Source organism: Myzus persicae, unplaced genomic scaffold (genome assembly GCF_001856785.1).
Source record: "Myzus persicae strain clone G006 unplaced genomic scaffold, MPER_G0061.0, whole genome shotgun sequence".
NCBI classification, from domain to species: domain Eukaryota; kingdom Metazoa; phylum Arthropoda; class Insecta; order Hemiptera; family Aphididae; genus Myzus; species Myzus persicae.
The window spans coordinates 259,927-280,966 of record NW_019102735.1 but is presented as its reverse complement, the minus strand read 5'-3'; the positions used below and the strand labels follow the sequence as shown (position 1 = coordinate 280,966).

Sequence of the window (21,040 nt, the reverse complement as noted above, 5' to 3'; positions counted from 1 at the left end):
AAATTATCCGTTAAACAGCATCCGTAAATGTACATGAAAAAATGAAAAATGTTTTGTTTATTTTATGGTCTTTATTATTTTAGTTAAAGACTTGCGTAAATATTTAGACTACTGTTTAATATTTTCTCACAAATTTAAAATTGCAGCTTTAATTTTAATATTTGTAATATTTTAGTAATTATTAAATTAGTTTGTAGTTTTTAAACGATGTTCTGAGATGATAAATACATATTATACCTATACACATAAACTAATTAAGCAATTATCTCTTTTGTTTGTAGTTAATCGCCGCCCAGGATCGTGTTTAACAATGGAAATTTGAATCTGAAGGCTTTGCGTTTATAACCCTCAGTGTTCGTCACTTAAGCAGATTTTGAGAGTGTCCGTGTGACATAAACAGAAGTTTTAGCATTTTAAGTCAATAACAAGTGTACTATGGTGTATTTACTACACAGAAACCGGATATGGTTATCCGTCGGGCTGTTGGTGTTCATTATTGCAGTGTGCTCATCTACGACATCCGTACTACAGGTAAGAAGAATTCTTTACACTTGAATTTATACATAATTAGGCTAGGACACACAATTATTCTGAATACTATAACATAATTTCTAAGTATATAAGTATAAATTCTTACCTGTGTGTATTGTAGGTATATGTATAATTCATATTGTAAATTATACACTTTCAATACTGTATTTATTAAAGGTATCTAATATTATGCTTATTTGAATACAAATTGTCATCCTTTGCAGCTATTAAGCTTAGTTAACACGAGAAAAACTTAACGAGATTATTTAAATGATTATAATTGGTATTACTGTATTAGGCTAATTAATATTATGCTACAGCATTATCACTGTTACAGTTTGTTTTAAAATATGTATACTTATTACTTACATAATATATACTTGAATATAGTATGATGTAAATATAATATAGATTCAGCGAGGAGCGATTTTTTTCCATGTTATCTGCACATTTGTAGCAGTAAAAATGCTTAATTCAACTCGGAAAGCAGTTTCTGGAAGTAAATTGACACTTTTGGGGTTATAAGTAAATTCCCATAACTTCTAAATTACCAAGAAGAACAAAAAAAAAAAATGTTGGAAAAACGAGAATATTTAAGTAATACTAGATTTGACAAAATTGACTTTTATATTATTTTGATATAATTTAAAAAACATTTTAATCGTTGAAATTTGAAACATACTTAAATAACTTAAATTATCATTTTCTATACAATAAGTATGCATATAATAATATGCATTTTTTTAAATATTTAGAGTAATTGTATGATATTTATAGGCATTTGAAATTTTGAATTAATTAATTTTTTTTTTAAACGTTGGAAAATAAAACTTTATATTTGTACCATGAATCTATTCACTCATCGTCAATGACGTGTTACTTATGAGCTATACATGTAACACCCACATTATAATTACAATCATATATGATATAATAATTAATAATTAATAGTTTAATGTATACAAAGCTTTTTGTCAAAAATTAGTTGAACCTGCAATTATTACGAAAAATAAATTATTAAGAGTAATATAAATAAATTATAAAATAACCTTAGAAAAATAGGCTGATACTACAGTGGCACAGTGTCTTTGCGCAGAACCGTTATTTGTAAGAAATGATTTATCATTGAATTCTAATTTTTTACATATCTTTTATAATGACCTACTCAATGACAAGGTACACTCGAAACACATTATACACCGAAGTGAACTTAATGTATAGCAATAAATGATAATATTGCTATATTTTTGTATTTTGATGATTCATATCAATAGGAATACATTTTAACTTGGTTAAGTTAAGACAAAATACCATTTGCACGAAATTAAATATCATTATAGGTATAGGATTGTGCAATACGTCCTTATTTAAATGTATTTTATTTTATGTCGAAAGTTAATTGCCTATGTTGGATATATTATGCCGACTGATGAGCGTTCTTGTCTACAATTTTTTTTCTGAATTTATTGGTTTGGTGACTACGCTGTGGTCGATATGTTTGGGACTTTAGTACGAACTATATAGGAACAAATAAAGATTGGCAAGAATAATTTTAAGATATAGCACGACTGCACACCATTTTTTTTCGCATTTTTTCACATTACCTTTATAAAATTAATTAATTAAATATAGTTATAACATTAGATAGATATTGTAATAAGATTATGAATAAATTGTTAAAAGAAAACAACTTTAACGACAAACTTGTAATAATTTATATATACAATTAATTGGTGAGGTTCTTACAATTATTACAATTAATATCTATTATAATCTATTTAACGTTATTCAGAAGAATAGCATTTAACAATATACTAATTGTATTATTTTTTTACTAAAATAAATCTTGTACCATACCCAAAAAACAACCCGAAAATGTGTTTATTACATTTGATGTAGAATCTATGACACTTTTTTTTAATACATTAAGCATGTTATCTTCATTTTTAGTTTTATCGACATTTTTTGTTTATGACATAATACATTTCAATAAACTCAATAACGTTGTGCACAAAAATAACTTATAATGTTAAATCGATTGCGAATTTTACCTGTAATTATTTAATTTATTGGAAAAAGATTTAAAAAATACAATTATATAGATAAATAAATAATAAAAATAAAAATAAAAATATATTTGTTAGTTGAATAATTATTTATATTATTATAATATTTAAATTTTTAAAAATTTGTTATTTTTTTAAATGTATAATATTAGTTAGATTTTTTATTGTATTTAAATTAATAAAACACGACTATAATTTTGTTTATGTAGGTGCAATCATTACCTTATAAAAAAATAATAGCCAATAGTACAGCTAATACTGTAAGTAATTTTCAAATTGTGTACTACTATTGTGGAATCAATATTTTAGTTAACATTTCGAACTCAATTTTTCTGTTTAGACTTGTCATTTTGACACGGTATTAATTTAACCGTTTTCCAAGCAGAACAAAAAAAGTAATAACAATTTTCTAACGTTTACGAGATTTCTAACACGTTAACTCGCATTTGTATTCACTTTAACTACATCAGCCGATATTTTCTTACCCACATGGCACATACTGCAGAGTCCAATTTTGTAATATTTCAACAAATGACTTAACATTTATTCTAAACTGTATATCACAAAATAACTAAAGATGGAAAATCAAATACATTCAAAATATATTTTGTTCTTATGTATATTGTATTTTAGTCGATGCTATTATATTTTTATTAATTAGTTAAATCATAGTTAAATTTTAAGTTTTTTTAGAAAATTTTTTACTAATAACTCTTAAAGAGTTACTATTTATTAATTTAGTCCTTAATAACATCATCTTACTGTATAGGTATATTGTATACATGTATATGTACTTGATAATAACTGAAGTATTCCGAAGAATTTGGGTATTGTCTAATACTTACGGATTTTTTTTGTTAATTTTGAATGCATATTTATTTATATGTTCAACCGAAAATAAATATAAAAAACCAAATTTATTTAATTTGTTTAGGATAATACATTTTAATAATTTCCAATTTTCTGTAAAATAGAACCTGTTATATTTTAACAACAACTAATAATGTAACAAATTACTATTTTAAATGGCCTTAGGTTAGTTAAACTAGAGGATATTTTGTTAACGTTATTGTATGTTAACGTAAACAGGTTTTTAAGAATAACGATCTATACAGAATCATATTATAATATAATAATTCTTCTAACAAAATAATATATAATACCCACAAACTGATATATATATTTTTTATAAACTTAACAAATTTGATTTAAAAGTAATAATTTATTGAAAAATTCATAGTTTGAACTAGGTAGTTTTTATAAACATACCTTTTTAATTTTTGAAGCGAGTATTTAGTATTTGACTAATATATATAACTCGTTATACAATGAAGATATTTACTCAAATATTTTCATACTTTGAATCATCAGATCCTTATAAGTATATTAGTGAAGAATCGTTACCATATAATAGGGTTAGAACCATATTAGAAATCGATTGATATCGGGCCCTCCGGGGAGACAATAGTGGATTTCTCTATTCAATATTGGTATGCAAATGGTGTGTTGCGTAACTAGTATTACCTCAAATGTATTATACATAAATTACAAGTATTGAGTGTAATTTAAAAATATTGCATTTATAACTATATAAATCGCCTTAAAATTATATTATTTTTTATCATTACTAATAATAAAATTAAAATAAGATTTACATCAAGATACTATCTTATAGAATAAATGAGTAGGTTTAACCTCTTATAAAACGATCGACTAATTTTTAATTTTGATTTTTCATATTGAAATACATAATAAAAAGTAGGTAGTCTTATTATGTACAGATAATAGTAAATATTATATATAAAAAAAAAGTATATACCTACTACTTTATGTCGACCATGATAACAATTGTGACTTGATTTATATATTTGTAGAATATATCGTTAAACAATATATAAAAAAATCATATTATATTAATTGTTCGATGTTTAAAACGATTATTACATACATGTTTACTTATTCAGTCATGACTGATTGTCAAACAAACTTAATTTTTAGTAATATTTTTGATTTTCTAAAATTATAATTAGGTAACTATCTAGTGGATGAAACGGTCATGACTCTTAATAATGTTGATGCATATACAAAAACTGAAGTATTCAAATAATAAGTTGTCAGTGATACCTATGTTAGCGCATTAAATTGTAGATAAGATGTTTTAGAGTCTTACTATTACTAGGATTACAATTCGAATTAACGTTTTGTTAGTTTAATTTAAATGTGATGCATTTAAAATATCTTAATCTTTAACCAATATAGCATTGTTTTAATGTTGAATATATACAATAATAAATGACAGTTTTATGTTATAGTGTATTATTAAGTGCATACATATATAACACTATTATTTTTAAGTTTTCCCTGAAATCACAAAAAACTGCTCCACCTGTAATATCTCAATTGAAATTATTGTTATCTAGTTTGCATATTTTTGTAAAGTATATATTTTTGATTTTTAATTTTTTGTTCTTATTAATTATTTCTTGAAGTGTCATTCAAAGAATTGGCGTTTATAATGGTAGAACTTGTGTATTTTAATTTTTAAATAAATGGCATATTTTAAACAAAACTAATTTTTACCTGTTTTGTTATTCAGTAATTATTGGAAAAAAGTTAGCATTTATAATAATTTGGTTATTTCTCATTTTCAAATTTTTATTTCAATTATATAGTTATTTATATCAACAATTAATATAATATATAATATTAATCATACTATGCTACTCTTCTGAATATAAGTGAAACTTCTCAATTATTATTCCACATTCAAAGTAATGCATTTCAAAGTAGAATAATTTTGTTTCAAAATAATCGTTTAAAAACTAAACTTAGTTTATTTGTTAGTACCTAACTACTTTTTGAATTTTTATCGTGTTAAAGAGCAGCGTCTTCTTCTGTTGTTGTAACTAAATTGTCTTATATAATTCATTGATATAATAATGTAGGTACTAGTTGTGTAAATTATTTATATTATATCGTATGAAATATTGCGAGTGTAAGAGATGCAATTTAAAATCAGTATCTATACTATTATATTTTGTTATCGAAGGTTACTGCAGTGTGTTATTCATAACCCCCCTGTTTGGGCACAGAAGGCGTTTATTTACCGCGGTATCAAGTCAACGCCTCTAGCCCAAAAACTTGAATCATACCGGTATTACGAAATACGAGTTGAATTAAAATCCCAAAAGACCACCTACTAGTTTTCAAAACTTCATTGTTATAAGTCATAAGCATAACACATTATATTACTATCCAAATTCTGGAAAATATGGATTTAGAAATTCTTTATTCGTTTTAATGTTTTCACGAACCATTGATGTTTTTTTGTTTACGTCATATCATAGGATGTTCCATGTTAGCTTGTATATATTATATTTAATTATATAATATTTGAATACTATAATAATATCTACTCTGTAGTCTAGTGTCTATGGTTAGTGAAACACATTGATAGTTTTGTACTCCTAGTTATGCTTTTGAGTGTTTATTATTTGGATATTTTATTTATGTAGAATACGTAATTCTACGAAATTTCTTACGTATTGTATTGGGTCTACCAAATAACAAAAAATATAAGAATTTTATAAACGTAAGTCTTAAAATTGAAATAATACTTACTTAAATTACAAGTTTATTTAGTGGTAAAATAAAATAGAGTATAATAAGTAATATTTATTCTATTTTCAAACGGTTTTAGTATAATACGAGTAGTCCATTAAATTTGAATTAAGTTAAATATAAACATTTTCACTTAAATTAAATCGAGAAAGATTAGTTTATTTTACAATATTTGAACTTTATGCAAGCTTTTATGTTGATATTTACATCAAATGATATATTCTTTTGTACCTGAGTATGTTTTAAATTTTTCTGCATACTAATAAAAAGTATAGAGTGCATCTCAATATCATGCATATATAGGTTGGGCATAAAACGTTCATATAGCAAAGTTGTAAAATACGTTGAATATTTTTTTTAATAGATACTCGTTGAAAAAAAGAATGCAAAATTTAAGTTTTTTTTATGATAGACAAGTGTAGATATAGGTGCACGTAGGAATAAATGTTTTATCGGAATGTTTTACACACCTTTGAACTACTGGTTCTTAGAATCGTCATATAGGGCTTACATAGATCGATAGTTCACTAAAATGATATGATATTATTTCAAACGATGATTAAGGTTTCATATTGACAATTTATTAAGTGATTGATACATATTTTATAATAGTTTTAGAGCAATAAATTATTGTTAAAGTGGAATAATGTATAGGTATATTGTACTGAGTAGGTACTCGAGGTTCATGCTGCCCGTATGTTCTGCAGTAATATAATATTACTAAGCATGAGTTATTGTATTGTTATAATAAAATTCATTTATGGCCACGCAATTTAAATTCAGAAAATATTTTATGGTAAATGGTGATAAAATAAGATAAAATAAAGCTAATTTGTTTAAAATGCATATATAAATATTTCCTTTACTAAAATACAAATATAAAGATATATTTTTATTCGTTATTTGTAAGTATTTTGATTTACAAACATTTTATAGTTACCTATATAATAGTATAAGCTAAAATATATTTGTATAATTCTTCAACTATAGCAATATAGTTTATGTGAATGATATTATTTTTGGTAATTTCTTATAATATTATTTTTGAATCCCAACAACGGTAAGATAGGTATTGTGTAGACTGTAGAGTGTAGGTACCTACTTAGAAAATAACTCCCAGTTCTCGAAAAAAATGAGTAAGTTAATGAGATAAAGTAAAATTTGGTAATTGTTAATAATAGTACCTATATACGCACCCAAAAATACAGACGAGGCAAGCAATGTCGTTTAACATTTTACAGTATAAATTATACAATGCGATTGCTTAGTGAATAACAATAACCGTCGAATGAAGTAATAATTATTTTTTTAGGCGATCAAGAAATTTGTTATTTTCTCACATAACTCAACTTTCATACTATATTTTAGAAGTTAAGAGCTACAAGTTATTGAAACGATTAATTGCAGTATCATTATTTATTACACATAATTAATTTTTAATAAAATGTGATTACCTATTTATAGTTTTAGAGCTACTATTATTTTAATTCTAATACGATGATATTGCTACATAATAGTAAAAATAATATTGTAGAACCCAACTTTTTATTATAATCGACAATGAAATTTTTATCAAAATATTTAACAACTTTAAGAGATCGTATGTAGTATTCATAATGTTAAGTGTTATGTTATGTTTTTAATTTTAATGAAAAAAAATGTATTTTGAGTACTCTGAGAATATAATCTGAACATAGTCCATGAAAATGTGTTTCACATACTATGGCTATTGTGCTATTTTTGGACACACAAATCTGATGTGTAATAATTTATATCCCCTAACTAATGCTGATATTCTCAAGGAAATGTATTTAAAAAACGAAACAGCTTACCCTGTAATAAAATGTTTAACCCATTTAACAAATGATAAATGCTGAAACTAAATTAAACCCGACTAATTCAGTTAACACAATTTTTTTCAAGTAAAGAGTCTAAATTTATCACAAAATCAATAAAATATGGAGTGTAGTATTTAACTCATAATTATACGATATGTATACATGAATTTAGAGTTTTTAAAAGCAAATATCGTAATTCTGTTTAAAAAAAAAATGCGCATCAGCGGAAAAGGGTTCGTTTAAATATTTAAAGACTTGCAAACAAAACATATATATTCTAAAAACGTATTATTAGTTGGAATCACTTGCCAAGCCATAAATCACGGATGACTTGATCGAGTTTACATCGAACACATAAATTTCATGATTACAATTCCAGCTCCTGCTGTCTATGCCTACAACTTTCTTTCATTTTTCGATACATATGGTTTTTTCGGTGTATGGATTCGTACGGGATTAGTACCTATATTCGAGATTATTCGTTATTCTTGCACGATATCGTTTATATAGATAATATCTGAATCATTTTAATAGAGTAATCATAAGGCGGAATTACGTTCAAGCATAGGTACACACACCAGTCGATATCAACCAATAATTATTTATTATATGTTGCTATGCACGTTCGTTAATTCACGCCCGTAGATGGTATTTTGAGTCATACGATAATGGTCTACTCGCGGGGGAGGGGAAGGAAAAAAACCCAAACCCATCATTATATTATGGCATAATAATATAATATACCTACGTCTCTACTGGGAGGTATTACATTTCGCTAAAATCCCGACTTAATTGTTCAATTACACGAGCATTAATAACGCTTTTCACTCTTCTCGGATGTCTGTTTTATTTTTCATCGCTGCAGTTTCACGCAAAGTTCAAACAAACCGCGGCTGAAACATATTATGATAAAGAAATCCAAACTTACATTTTTGTTACCTACTTGAATAACAGTAAAATGTCTTATGGTCTTAGGCAAAATGAGTTCTCAGAATTTCACTGTGATAATACAATCACATATTATATTACTGTTGATTTAAAATGCAAAAAAATAGTAAAATTATATAACTTAAGTTGACCGAAGAGATAAGATTAAAAATATTATGTGGTTCAACATAAAATATTATTAAATCGTACCAGTATTGAATAGGTATGTATTATACTATTAGGTAATGTAAATATGAATCTATTTTATTTTAATAAATATTAATATATATTAATATATTTCATTGTATATTAATTATAAAGATTAAAGACCGTGGACTTATTTAGGTACTGATAAAGTTAATGAGGAATTAAGTTCTTTATTTATTTTAGTTAATAAAAGCTGCTGTTACGATAAATATTCAGTTGCATTTAGCAGTACAAATATTAGGGCTGAACACTATTTATATTATATTCAAATTTAATAACTTTTTTCTCATGAAAGTAATTTAACTTTTAACATAAAAATGGTTTTACGTATGCCGTCAAAAAATCGTTTACCGTACAATTTCTTATCCTTATAAGGATTGACAAATGGACCTAGTGTAGCCTAAATCAAAACCGGTATGCAGCTGAATATTCTTATTTATCCTTCCTAACAATGCATACATTTCATCCACTCGCCCAAACAAGCATGCATTTAAAACTATTGTCTGGGTAACGTCGTATAAATATTACTTTCTGACGTGCTTATAACTATTTATGACATGAACAGTATATTATTTTTATAATGAAAAAATAATAATACATTTTATAATAACATTATGAATATTTTCTTAATTTAATCTAATATTTCGTAGACAGATTGGTTAAAAAAAAACAATAATATTACCGATTGAATAAAATGTTTGAATTATATTTTTAAAACAATATTTATGTCATCTAATATTTAGGTACAAACAAAATAAATTGTTTGTATTGTAAATAAAGCATTGATTTATAGAAATAATTTGTAAAATCACCTATTGTTTAAAAGATAAGATCATATGCCTACTTATATAAAATGCATAAATATTCCGATGCAATAATTTATTATAATATTTATCAATGTACCCTTTAAGTTGTGACATTGTAATTTAAATGACATATTGTTTGGTTTAATGTTTATCAATTTTAAAATAGAATTAATTTTTGATTTTTAAAAATCGATCGTTATACATAATTTGTATAATAAATCTTTTTTAGTTCTATAATAAATAATGCAGTAGATAATTAAAAATATAGGGGTCATAAAGAAGTTAAATAATTAAAGATAGACCAGTCAAGATTTTTAAAATAAATACCAATTTAAGTGCTTATTGAAATGTAGTTTAAGTCTAAGTTCAAATAAGTAAATCGAAATTATGTAGGAAATTAGAAACTATATATTTAAATAGAAAAAGTAAGAAAATTAGGTCCGATTTATCTAGTTAGTTATGTACCTATTAGAATCTCTAAGTAGGTAACTCAAATGACTACATAATTAAAAATATAATAATATACTTATGAGTTATGGACAAAACTGATCAAAATATATTTCATATATTTAATGGTTGGTTAATCAGCAATTGGTAATAAAATAAATGATTATTTCAAGTATAATAGAAATAATGTACTTTTATTTTGCAAATTTTTGGGTTTTTCTTATGCTTATATGGAAATTACAAAATTAAATTAAATTACGAAATTTTGAAAGTCTAAATAAAATAAATATCATGAATAAACAACAAACCTACAATTTACAATCTATTCAATTTTACTATCGTACGCACTACGTTTACATGATATTTTTGTAGCACTCCTAAATTATAGTCTCCTCATATTCTTTAAACAATGCCTATAGTGTTCACATTCTTAAATTATAATAAAACAAAAACCATTGTAAAACCACTTCGAATTTTTCACTAGTCCTAGAATCTAAAAATTTAATCATGCGTGTTACGCAAAAAAAACTTAGCCCTTCATGGTTGTTAATGGTTTTCTTAATTATTTCGCAAGAAAAGTACTATTTTTTTTTTACAATAATTATAATGAGTCTCAACAATTTAGTTTATTAATACTTGGCACTGATACCTATCATAATATTATGTTATATTATGTAATGTTATAATCTATAAATTCATAATAATTAAATACATATACGTACATTGTCATCATAAATAAAATAATGTCATATATATCCAGATGCATACAATTTTCGGAATTTAATAAAAACATCAGTAATCTGCAATAGTTATTAATATTCGTATTGTAAACAAGAGTTAAATCTGATAGTGATAGGTAATTGAGTACTTCAACTGAACTCGTATAAAGGTGTATATAGAGTCAAGTAATAGTGCATTTCAAAACCAGGTGTATAAATAAAGCTAATCGTATATTCGTATAGACAGTCTTATTTCTTTTATGTGTGATTGTAAGTTCAAGCGATTTTGTAACAGAGCCAAAATCCACGTATTTTTGTGGTTAACATACCTACCTATTTCAATTAATATTAATCTCAAATTTAACACAATAAATTTCATTTTTTACACAAATCCTAATCAATATTATTTTTGTAATATTTTCTAATTAATTTAAATATTTTTTTTTGTTCTGAGTAATCCAAAATTAAAATTCTCTAGTATTTTTAGCGGTAAGCGAATATTAACTTAATATTTCGAATTCATTAAGATGTATTTTATACAAAACAATCTTTCATTCGTACTGGACGACCTACAGGTTGTTGATGTTGAATTATTAATTTCTGGCTATTCAAATACATTTAAGTATTTTCTGTCTTTTTTTCGACAATCTTGGGGCTTATCTTCCATTCTCACGAATAACCTATCGGTATGATGGATTCAATAGTGCAGATTTAAAGTGAACAATGCCCCTTATTTATTTCTTTTTAAGAAGACTGATTAGGTTATTTTGTTAGAGCTCTTTATTTTCACGTACTTATTCACATCCTCATCTCACCCCAAATGTAATACGAATCTATACCACTGCAGTATTTGATGTGTAGCGGCACATCATGTTTCGAGTGTCAGGATTATAATGGTTCGTTTGCAACAGATCGGAATTCATTTCAGTTTATTCACATTTTTTCCCCTTACCTACATGTACATATTGAATAATATGCTGCAGCTACCAGATTATTGAGGTATTATTAAAACAGAATGACGGTTAAACATCCTATTATATTTTCCTTATTTTATGGATTTATCGATATTGTAGTTTACATTTTTTGATTACTCCCTATCCTACACATACCTATTGTCATCTGTGTTAAAATAATGTTACTTGTGACTTAATAAAACTTTTGATAAATTCATATATGACGATTTATATTTAAAGTCTAAACCACTATAAACGATAGAAAAAAATATGCTCATGGTTTTATACGAGACAAGTTACATGTAGGTACCGATCCGAAAACAATGATGTGAATCGCCTCATATAAAACCGTGTGCAACAATTTTATCGTTACCGTGATCGTATCGCTACCATAGTATCTATACCGTAGCAGCGTGTATGAATCTGGAAGATAAGTAATAGGCGCACAGTCCTTTTGAAATGCATTATTTTTTATTTTATTTACATTTAAACAGGCATTTTTAATGTATGATTAGTTAATGATTCATCAATATTTTAATGGTATATATTTGAACTGTAACATTAATATTATTATGGTTTAGAAAAACAACGTTACACACGACTAAAATTAAGTTATTGGTCACTAATAAAATATTCATTATTATACACGTTCTATAGCTACAGTTAGCTGCTGAAATAGGATTGCAGTCCTTGGATAGATTATAGGTAGGCTGATATATAATTACCGAGTAATCAAAACCATGGTGGTGATTTATTATTGTCAGACTTAAAATATAAATATGCCTAGAATAAAATTGAAATCTTGTAAAGTACAATTTTAGCTGTAACTTATAATAATTGAATTTCGAGTTTTAACTCTTACTTGTGAAATGGTATCTAAATGTCTAATAAAGTAATAACTTATGAGTAAATTGAAAATAAAATGAAGATTAAGGTGTATACATATCACTAATACTGTGTAGGTTATAATATTAATAATGCGGTGTTACTTATCCCCTCTTATAATTGTTTGTTTGTTGTCTGCGTATAATATTTAAAACTGTTTTCGGAAATCATATATACATATATTCTATGTAATATGTATATATAGTATATTAGTATAGGCGAGGTTTTTTATTTTTTATTCACTTTGAAAGACTATTCATTCACATAAGATGATGGTATTCCTTCCGGTTTGCATGAAGCGTGGCCGATCCATCGCATGGTGCTGTACACTATAGAGTTCTCCGCCCAATTGTTACAGAGATCTGTAGACGGCTATATTGGATTTAATGATACTGTTTCTAAAATATAATTTTAATCTTAGCAATGAATCAACTTTTTTTATTAAACCTTAGTGATTTTGACAAAAAAAAAATCTTCTTCCTTTCGATTGTGATTTCAAAGTAAAAATCAGTATATGTAGCACGAATACATTTTAAGTGATGCATATACTGGATTTTCGATCGAAGTCTGTCCACTCAATTAAACCCCATGATACGTTTTCACGGCTTGACCCCGTAAATCGTTTTCAAATTCGTCTGGGGAGTTAACGGAAAAAAATCATGAAGTTTTTTTATGCAATATACCGATGGCCGATGGTTATATGTTGAGACAAATTCTGTGATGCGAAAAATAAAAGCCTACCTATATACCCTTCTACAAGACTGCCAAAAATAAATATTAAATAAACACGATCACTTTTACATAATAATGATCTATTGAATCGTATTAGTTTTTCCTAAATTCTAAATGTTTTAAAGAAAAAAATGAACTTTATGAAAATTGTTTGTACTATATGTTTGTCAGTGTGAGGCGGTTCGTTTTATATACATTTATATAAATACATATTTTATTTAAGTCGTAATAAGACATATCTATAGTGTCATTTTAAATTTTATGTGATATTAAATTTATTTATAAATTCAGGTGGCATATAAAAATACTGAAAACAGAAAAATAAATTGTATGATGCATACATAAATATGTTTTTAAAAAGTATTCAAGCGTATATTAGAAAAAATTGAAATAATTTTTTGAAATTGGAAAAAATAACTAAAATGTATTTTTTTAAAATCGAAATTAACTTAATATAGGCAATTACTAAATTACCTGCTATAAAGTTGTATGGCTACACTGTCACAAACACACTTTAATAAATATTAAATATAACCGATACCTACTCAGTACTCACAGTTATAAATTATTGCTCTTTAGTATTTTAGTTTAATAATAATGTATGAATCGGTTCTGAATTCACACAATTTCTTTGGAAATCAAGTAATTATTAAAATCGTGTTGAAAGTTTAAACACGTATAGAGAATGTGTCTCGCACTGGTATTCAAAACAAAAAAAATTGTTACATTAAATGTTAAGTAGTTTTACCTAACAAGTAACAACATTCGTGAGAAAACGACATTTTCAAATCAAACATTCTGACGTCTCGGGTTAAAAACGTTTAAACTCGTCGGAGAATTTATTATTCAAATGTAACTTTGTTAGCAACATGTAAACTTGTTGATTTGTTCTTTACATTCTATACATATAATAAATACATAATACAAATAATTGTGAATAGGATAAGACGTGGTATTTATTATATATAAATGTATAAATGTTGTACCACTTGTTACATTATACTATTATTATTAATTAATAAAGTTGAAATAATAAACTAAAAATAGTTAAAAATATTCTTGTCTTCAAATTATAATAATTTAAAGTTAAACATTAATATTGATTTTCATATTAAAGCGTCGAAATAAATAAAATATTTGTATTTTAATAAACTATATAGCATTTTAAAATACGTAATAACTATAATAGCACAAACCGTTAAACAATAATCAACTAATTTTATTTTTTTAGGAAACGTTAAAAAAAGAAAACAATTTTTCTCTTAAGTTTGTAAAATGTTCTATAATTGTTGCTGTACTCTATTTTTTGACAAAATACTATCTAAGTAAAGAATATCCATACATGACCTATAGGAAAAACTATGTAGAAATGTAATATTATTGTCATAGTGCGATATATATATCTCATTACCACATAAATTATGGTTTATAAATAGGTATTTCGTTTTTTAGTAGTTATTTTATTTAATTTACGAATAATACTGCATCTAGATAAATTAGGATATTAAGATTTGAATTATTTAGTTAAAATAAATATTATTTTATTCATAAGCCACAAATCCACATTATTTACTCTGGCATAGCCACAGTTCAACAGTTTAATGAGTCATGACTATGTTAAACATATGGTTTTCATAAAACTGGTATGTACGTAAAAGTACTTACTTTGATAACCACCAATCGTGTTTGTGACTCTAATCAGTAAACAAATATATTATTTAGTATGAAAACGTTTGAATTACACATCCCTCTAGGTATGTAATTTAATATATAAGGCCTATATGTATTCAAATAAATTGAGTTTTATTTATTACGGTTATAAGAATAATATATTTATTTATTTATAAGCAATTAAAATCCTCCAAGTTTGAAAAATGTCCATATTTTTTTACTGATCAGGAAATAATCATTATATAGTAGGTACATAAGAACATTCTTTTGAAAACTAAGTGAGCCAGAGTGAACCATTAGGCACCTAAGTATATTTGAAAGATGATTTGAAGTGGAACTAACAGTATTTCCAAACTTAAACAAAAATGCCTATATTAATAACACAATTTGTGACAAACAATAACTGCGTCGACATTCTTATGAAGTTATTCTATAATATCTTAAATTAAAAAATATGTTATTAAAATAAATTATAATTATATTGTTATACATTTATTTAATCTTGCTAGTTTCTAATGTTTAATGCAATTTCCTAAAACAAGAATTCAAACATTATTTAATCAAATGTCATAATTTTGTCTTTATCAAACAAATGATTAATTCATCGTTGGATCTTAGATAATTCAATTTGGTTTTATTTTTTGAAAGTTATGATTCATCGATAATACTAAATCTTGGTCTTCGTCATGTGTGAAGCATATTCGGGCTTGATATTATGATATTCTTAATAATTCTTGAAGTGAAATTAAATGTACCTTGTGTTTCGTGGTTTGAATTGGAAGTTAATTGTTTTTTTTTTTTTTTAAATACAAAATATAGAGTATTATTTACAATAATAATTGTCTGATGTTATAAATAAACATATTTCAAAATTATGAGATTGTGCTAAATTATCTATATTAGCTTGTGTATTTTCCTTAATTTTTTTTGTAACTTGTCAATTATTACTATTGTACTTTTATGTATTGAAAATGTATATAGGATGATATTTTAAAGAGATATTTTTCAATTTTCACAGTTATTTCAGTTATCACAGTCCGAAGAAAATATGAAAAGAAATGCAGAAGTTATTAGTAACCCACTTTATAACAAAATCGATTTTGATTAATCTGTTCAAAATGTTTAAATCATAAAATATTAATCCTTGACGGTTGCAATGTTTACCGATTAATTAAGTATTACATAGACGTCAAAATGTTTTAACCATTTTAACTATCTGTGAGCTAAATATCAAATTTTGTAATTTATTTTGGAGTAATTTGTAATTTTCAAATCTAAATTCGAATCTATAATTGGACTTGCAAGTGTAATTCTAAAAATGTATCAGTTGAAAAAATTTAAGATGCATTTTTTTTCAAAAAATAATATTTGGTTGAGTAAGAATTGGTCTAGATAGTTGTTGTTTTTTTTTAAAATATTAAACAGTCAGCTTGTGTATTAATAAAGGGAAATATTTTTAAAAAAAACTAAAATTTGAGATTTACCTATTTTTGAAAATTTTTTGTATTCAAAATATGTCTAAAGATATAATTTAGTATAATTATTTTAGTCGTAAATGTGGTCAACCATAAAATGAGTAAATCGTGTCGGTATGCGTCTCGTTGTTATTTCAACATACATTTTAATCGTATTGTTCTTTACGCATATATGGAAATTATTGAATGAGTGTCAACCATTTGTCAGTTTTAAATATTAACAACTAGAAATTTATTTTTGATCGAAACAGGTTGATTTTTTTAAACTTTTGCAACACTCATCCAGTCTGAATAAAATGTTTATAGAAAAATATTAAATATATCTTGTAAAACTTAAATTTGCTGTTTTTCTCAGTAATTTTAAAAATTGTGACAAATAAATGTCATATTATATCTTTGGACAGGCTACATTTTCAAATTGTATTTTCTATTTGAAATGCAACCATAATCTTGAGTTTTGGTTCATTACGAGTTATAAATACAAGTCTAGCACTTTGGGTAATCTTTCATCTGGAAGCGACGGAAACTTCTGTACTTCACTCAATATTTAAAAGGAATCTGATAGTTGTAGTATCCTATTTGTATCGATTTATATTTAATGAAATAAACTGAATGTAATTGTAATTAATTTTATAAAAAAATCCTTTAATCGCTATTTTTTAATAACATATTTCACCTACGTTAACAAGTTTCAGGAAACCATTTTTTATCGACTACAACATATTGATACTTAATGGTATTCAGTTAAAACGTATAGACAAATCTCAGAATATGTACCCATGTCATAACTTTATGCCAAAAGTAAGATTTCAATAAACTTTTATGCGCGCCTCGTCAGTCGTCATATTTTAATATTTGAGTTCGACATATTTTATTCGTATTGACGATATAGTATGTATTTTTTCCAGTCAATGACATTGACAGGTAAATCATTATTCCCCGGTGAGAATTATGTGAATGAAAATGTTCACTTTTCACCCCTCTCCATTGTGTTTAGCTTAGGTGAGGTTTTGTTGAAAATCAATTGATTTCGACAACTGAACCATGATAATATTTTATTTTAATCTAAAATATTTTTTATAATATATACTAGTTCATGTCACATAATATTATACTATATACATTTTATTTAATGTTTATTAACATGCTTAATTATAATTCAATGTTTAAATGGTTTTTAAAGTGCGGGGAAAGTTACAATTTTATATTCTTAGGTTATATTACGAATAAATTGGTTTTGCAATGATATGTGTATTCTGTGTGTGTTTTTGTGTGCTGAAGACAATTTTTTAATGACAATTTTTTCAATATTTCGGGTGGTTTTTGATAGCAAATTATATCTAGTTTGTACTTCGAGGATTCGAAAATACAAAATTAACAATACTTTTTAAAATTTCTTTGGATTTTAAAATGTGATATTTAGGTGTAATAAGAAAATTATATATAATATTTTTACCCAAAAAAACAAATTTATTTTCGTAAATTAAATTAAACGTTTTCAAACACTGAACTTAATATTGTTATAATTCCTAAACTATAATATTTTTCGAAGTTCTTGATAGTTTTATAGAGAACTTAAAGCAAGAAAAACAATATCATTTTTTTTTAAATATTCAAATCGAAAACTGTCAGACAACCAACTTTCCTCATTATTAGAATATTTTTATTTCAAATGTTGCAACGATTAATATTATTGCAATTAAATTTAAGAATAAGGATGCATAGTTTATTGAGTTTTAGCTATCAGACAATTTTTTTTTGAAACCTAAGTAATAATGTTATTAATTATCAATCAATTTTTTAAAATAATGATGACAAAAAAAAAAAAAATTACACAAATCATAAATTTTGAAGTTATAAGTAGTAATTTGAAGTTAGTCGTTGCCCGTTGGACACACAATTGACCTAGGATCTGCAGGGCTTTGTTGGTTCTCGTTCCTGTTGAACGCCACGACAAGGTAACACTCTAGACAATAATCAAATAATAGATATAACTGGGCAGGTCTATAGAATCAGTGATTTTTGGAAGGTATAATTCAATAAAAAATAAATATGTTCTATGTCAAACTATATAGGTCATCCGATATGTCAGCTTTTTATTTTTTCGCTCACCTCCCCCAACCATCAATGTGGACTATTTCCGCCCCATGGCCTTAGGAGCTGAGACTCCACCAAAAAGTTCATAGAGCCCCCGAATTCGATGATTAGAAGCGGCAGATGTAGGGAGCTACTACTGTTTTAATTAAGAATGACAAGGTTCAGAAAATCAAAAATTATACACAATCACACTATGGTACCTATTATTGTAAAAATGACTAACCTCAAATGGCTGGTTAAGACTTATGATTTGAGAAAATTTTTAAGGCGCCCCCATTTTTAAAACGTTGATTTACCTAGGTCTCGAAAAAAAAATTTGTGAAAATCACTCGGCAGGTAGGTGGTATTAAAATGCAATTGTTCCAAATGCTCGGCCCACTGGCTCGCAGTCAATTCCTGTGTTTTTCTTTTTTGTACACTTAAGATATAAAGTTTATTGTACTTTATTTTGAGAGAAAATGAATCTAAAGTTTAAGACGAAATTAGAAAGTTTTTGTTGACATCTGGTCTATAGGACTGTGTGTATGAACCAACGAACTTATCGGTTGAATGACGTAATTAACTCGGCATACACATTATGTACGCTATTACAATTTTTAACACTTGGATAATACAACTTGTTGGGCTGTTGGACTGTTGACGAATATATTTAATTTAACTTAAATCGAACTTTAAAAAAATAAAAATAAATTTCCATTAAGTTACGAGTGTTAAAAATCCCTCTCTTTTATGGCGGATTCTATGTGGTTCAACACAATTTTTATACTTCTAATTCAATACGTTCGAAAGAATATTACTTTGTAAATGTATAGTGAAATATTATGATTTAGTTGTGTAATAGAAATTCAACATTATTACTTTGCTTTAAACCTAATACAAACTGAACATAATAATAAATAATAAATAGAAATACACAATATTTACGATCGTCCATGTTAACTAAATTCATTAGGTAATCTATCTGTTAATTTTCAAATATTAATAAATAAGTACTTATAGAACATTTAGTAAACGTTTATGAGTGATGGCAATCTTGAAATTATAATATATATACACGATTTTAAAATAAGAACTATATATCAGTAATTTGAAGTGGATTTTTATACTTCTTAATATAATATTTTTAAATTTAGTTTATAAATAAAAACATTTTTTTATTTTTATAAATATATCATAAATATTTTGAGGTTTGACGGTTATATAATTCTTTATTTTATGAGCCTATGATGATATACTCATCGTTAGTAGAAACTAGGATGATAATAAAAACATAAACTGCTTTTAAATATGGTTACCTAATTAGTTTCCTTAAAACATTTTAACCAATTTTTCTATATTGTGTAGGTAGTGTGAGTAAACTTTCCTTATAAATATGTCAAGTAACCTCAGAAGCACTTGAACTTTTTTTATTTAAATGTAGTCTTTTTAAAACGACGTATAGATTTACCACAGTGCCGTGGATTATCTTATTAATTATTAATTTTTCTAATTTTTCATAACAAAAGAAAAATAGATTACTAATGTAATGTGAAGGACGAAATAAAATTTGAAAATTTGATATGATAGTAACGACCAACAAACAAGTAACGACTACGGCAGTGATGTGTTATATTATATTGTATTTTTATAACTAGGCACATAATATATCAAACATTCAACACTTTAATAATTCATCTGAAGCTCATAATTTCTTGATAGAAGTTAACGATGATATTTTATATTCGATATACTCGTAGGTTTTAAAGAAACTAGCTTAAAATGTAATTTTTGCAAACCTATATATTATAGATAGGTAGATACAGTTTTAACATGATATATTTACTTTCATAAATAACTCATTGACGAATATGACCTACCCGACTTCATGGCACAAATAATAACACCACGTGTTGTATTAAAAAAAACACGTATTATTATATAGTTGAGGCTCATTATTCATTGGCCAGGTGATAAATTACGATTCATAAAAAAAAACACATTCCGAGTAGGTGGTTCGGTGATATTTCTCTGACGAGATTTTTTACCTCTTTCTACATACCTATGTATATATACACTTCTCTCTTTA

The 21,040-nt window shown here is 25.5% G+C and overlaps 1 protein-coding gene across 9 annotated transcripts in view; it reads left to right on the top strand.

Moving 5' to 3' along the window:
• The window catches only part of LOC111033044 (basement membrane-specific heparan sulfate proteoglycan core protein), a 157,703-nt gene that overhangs the window by 7,736 nt on the left and 128,927 nt on the right, over nt 1–21,040 (top strand). For all 9 annotated transcript variants that reach the window (XM_022313607.1, XM_022313609.1, XM_022313610.1 and 6 more), the window contains exon 2: nt 282–531. In XM_022313607.1, coding sequence (XP_022169299.1) covers nt 436–531 — 96 coding nt within the window. In that variant the 5' untranslated portion in view covers nt 282–435. The remainder of the gene's footprint in view (nt 1–281; nt 532–21,040) is intronic.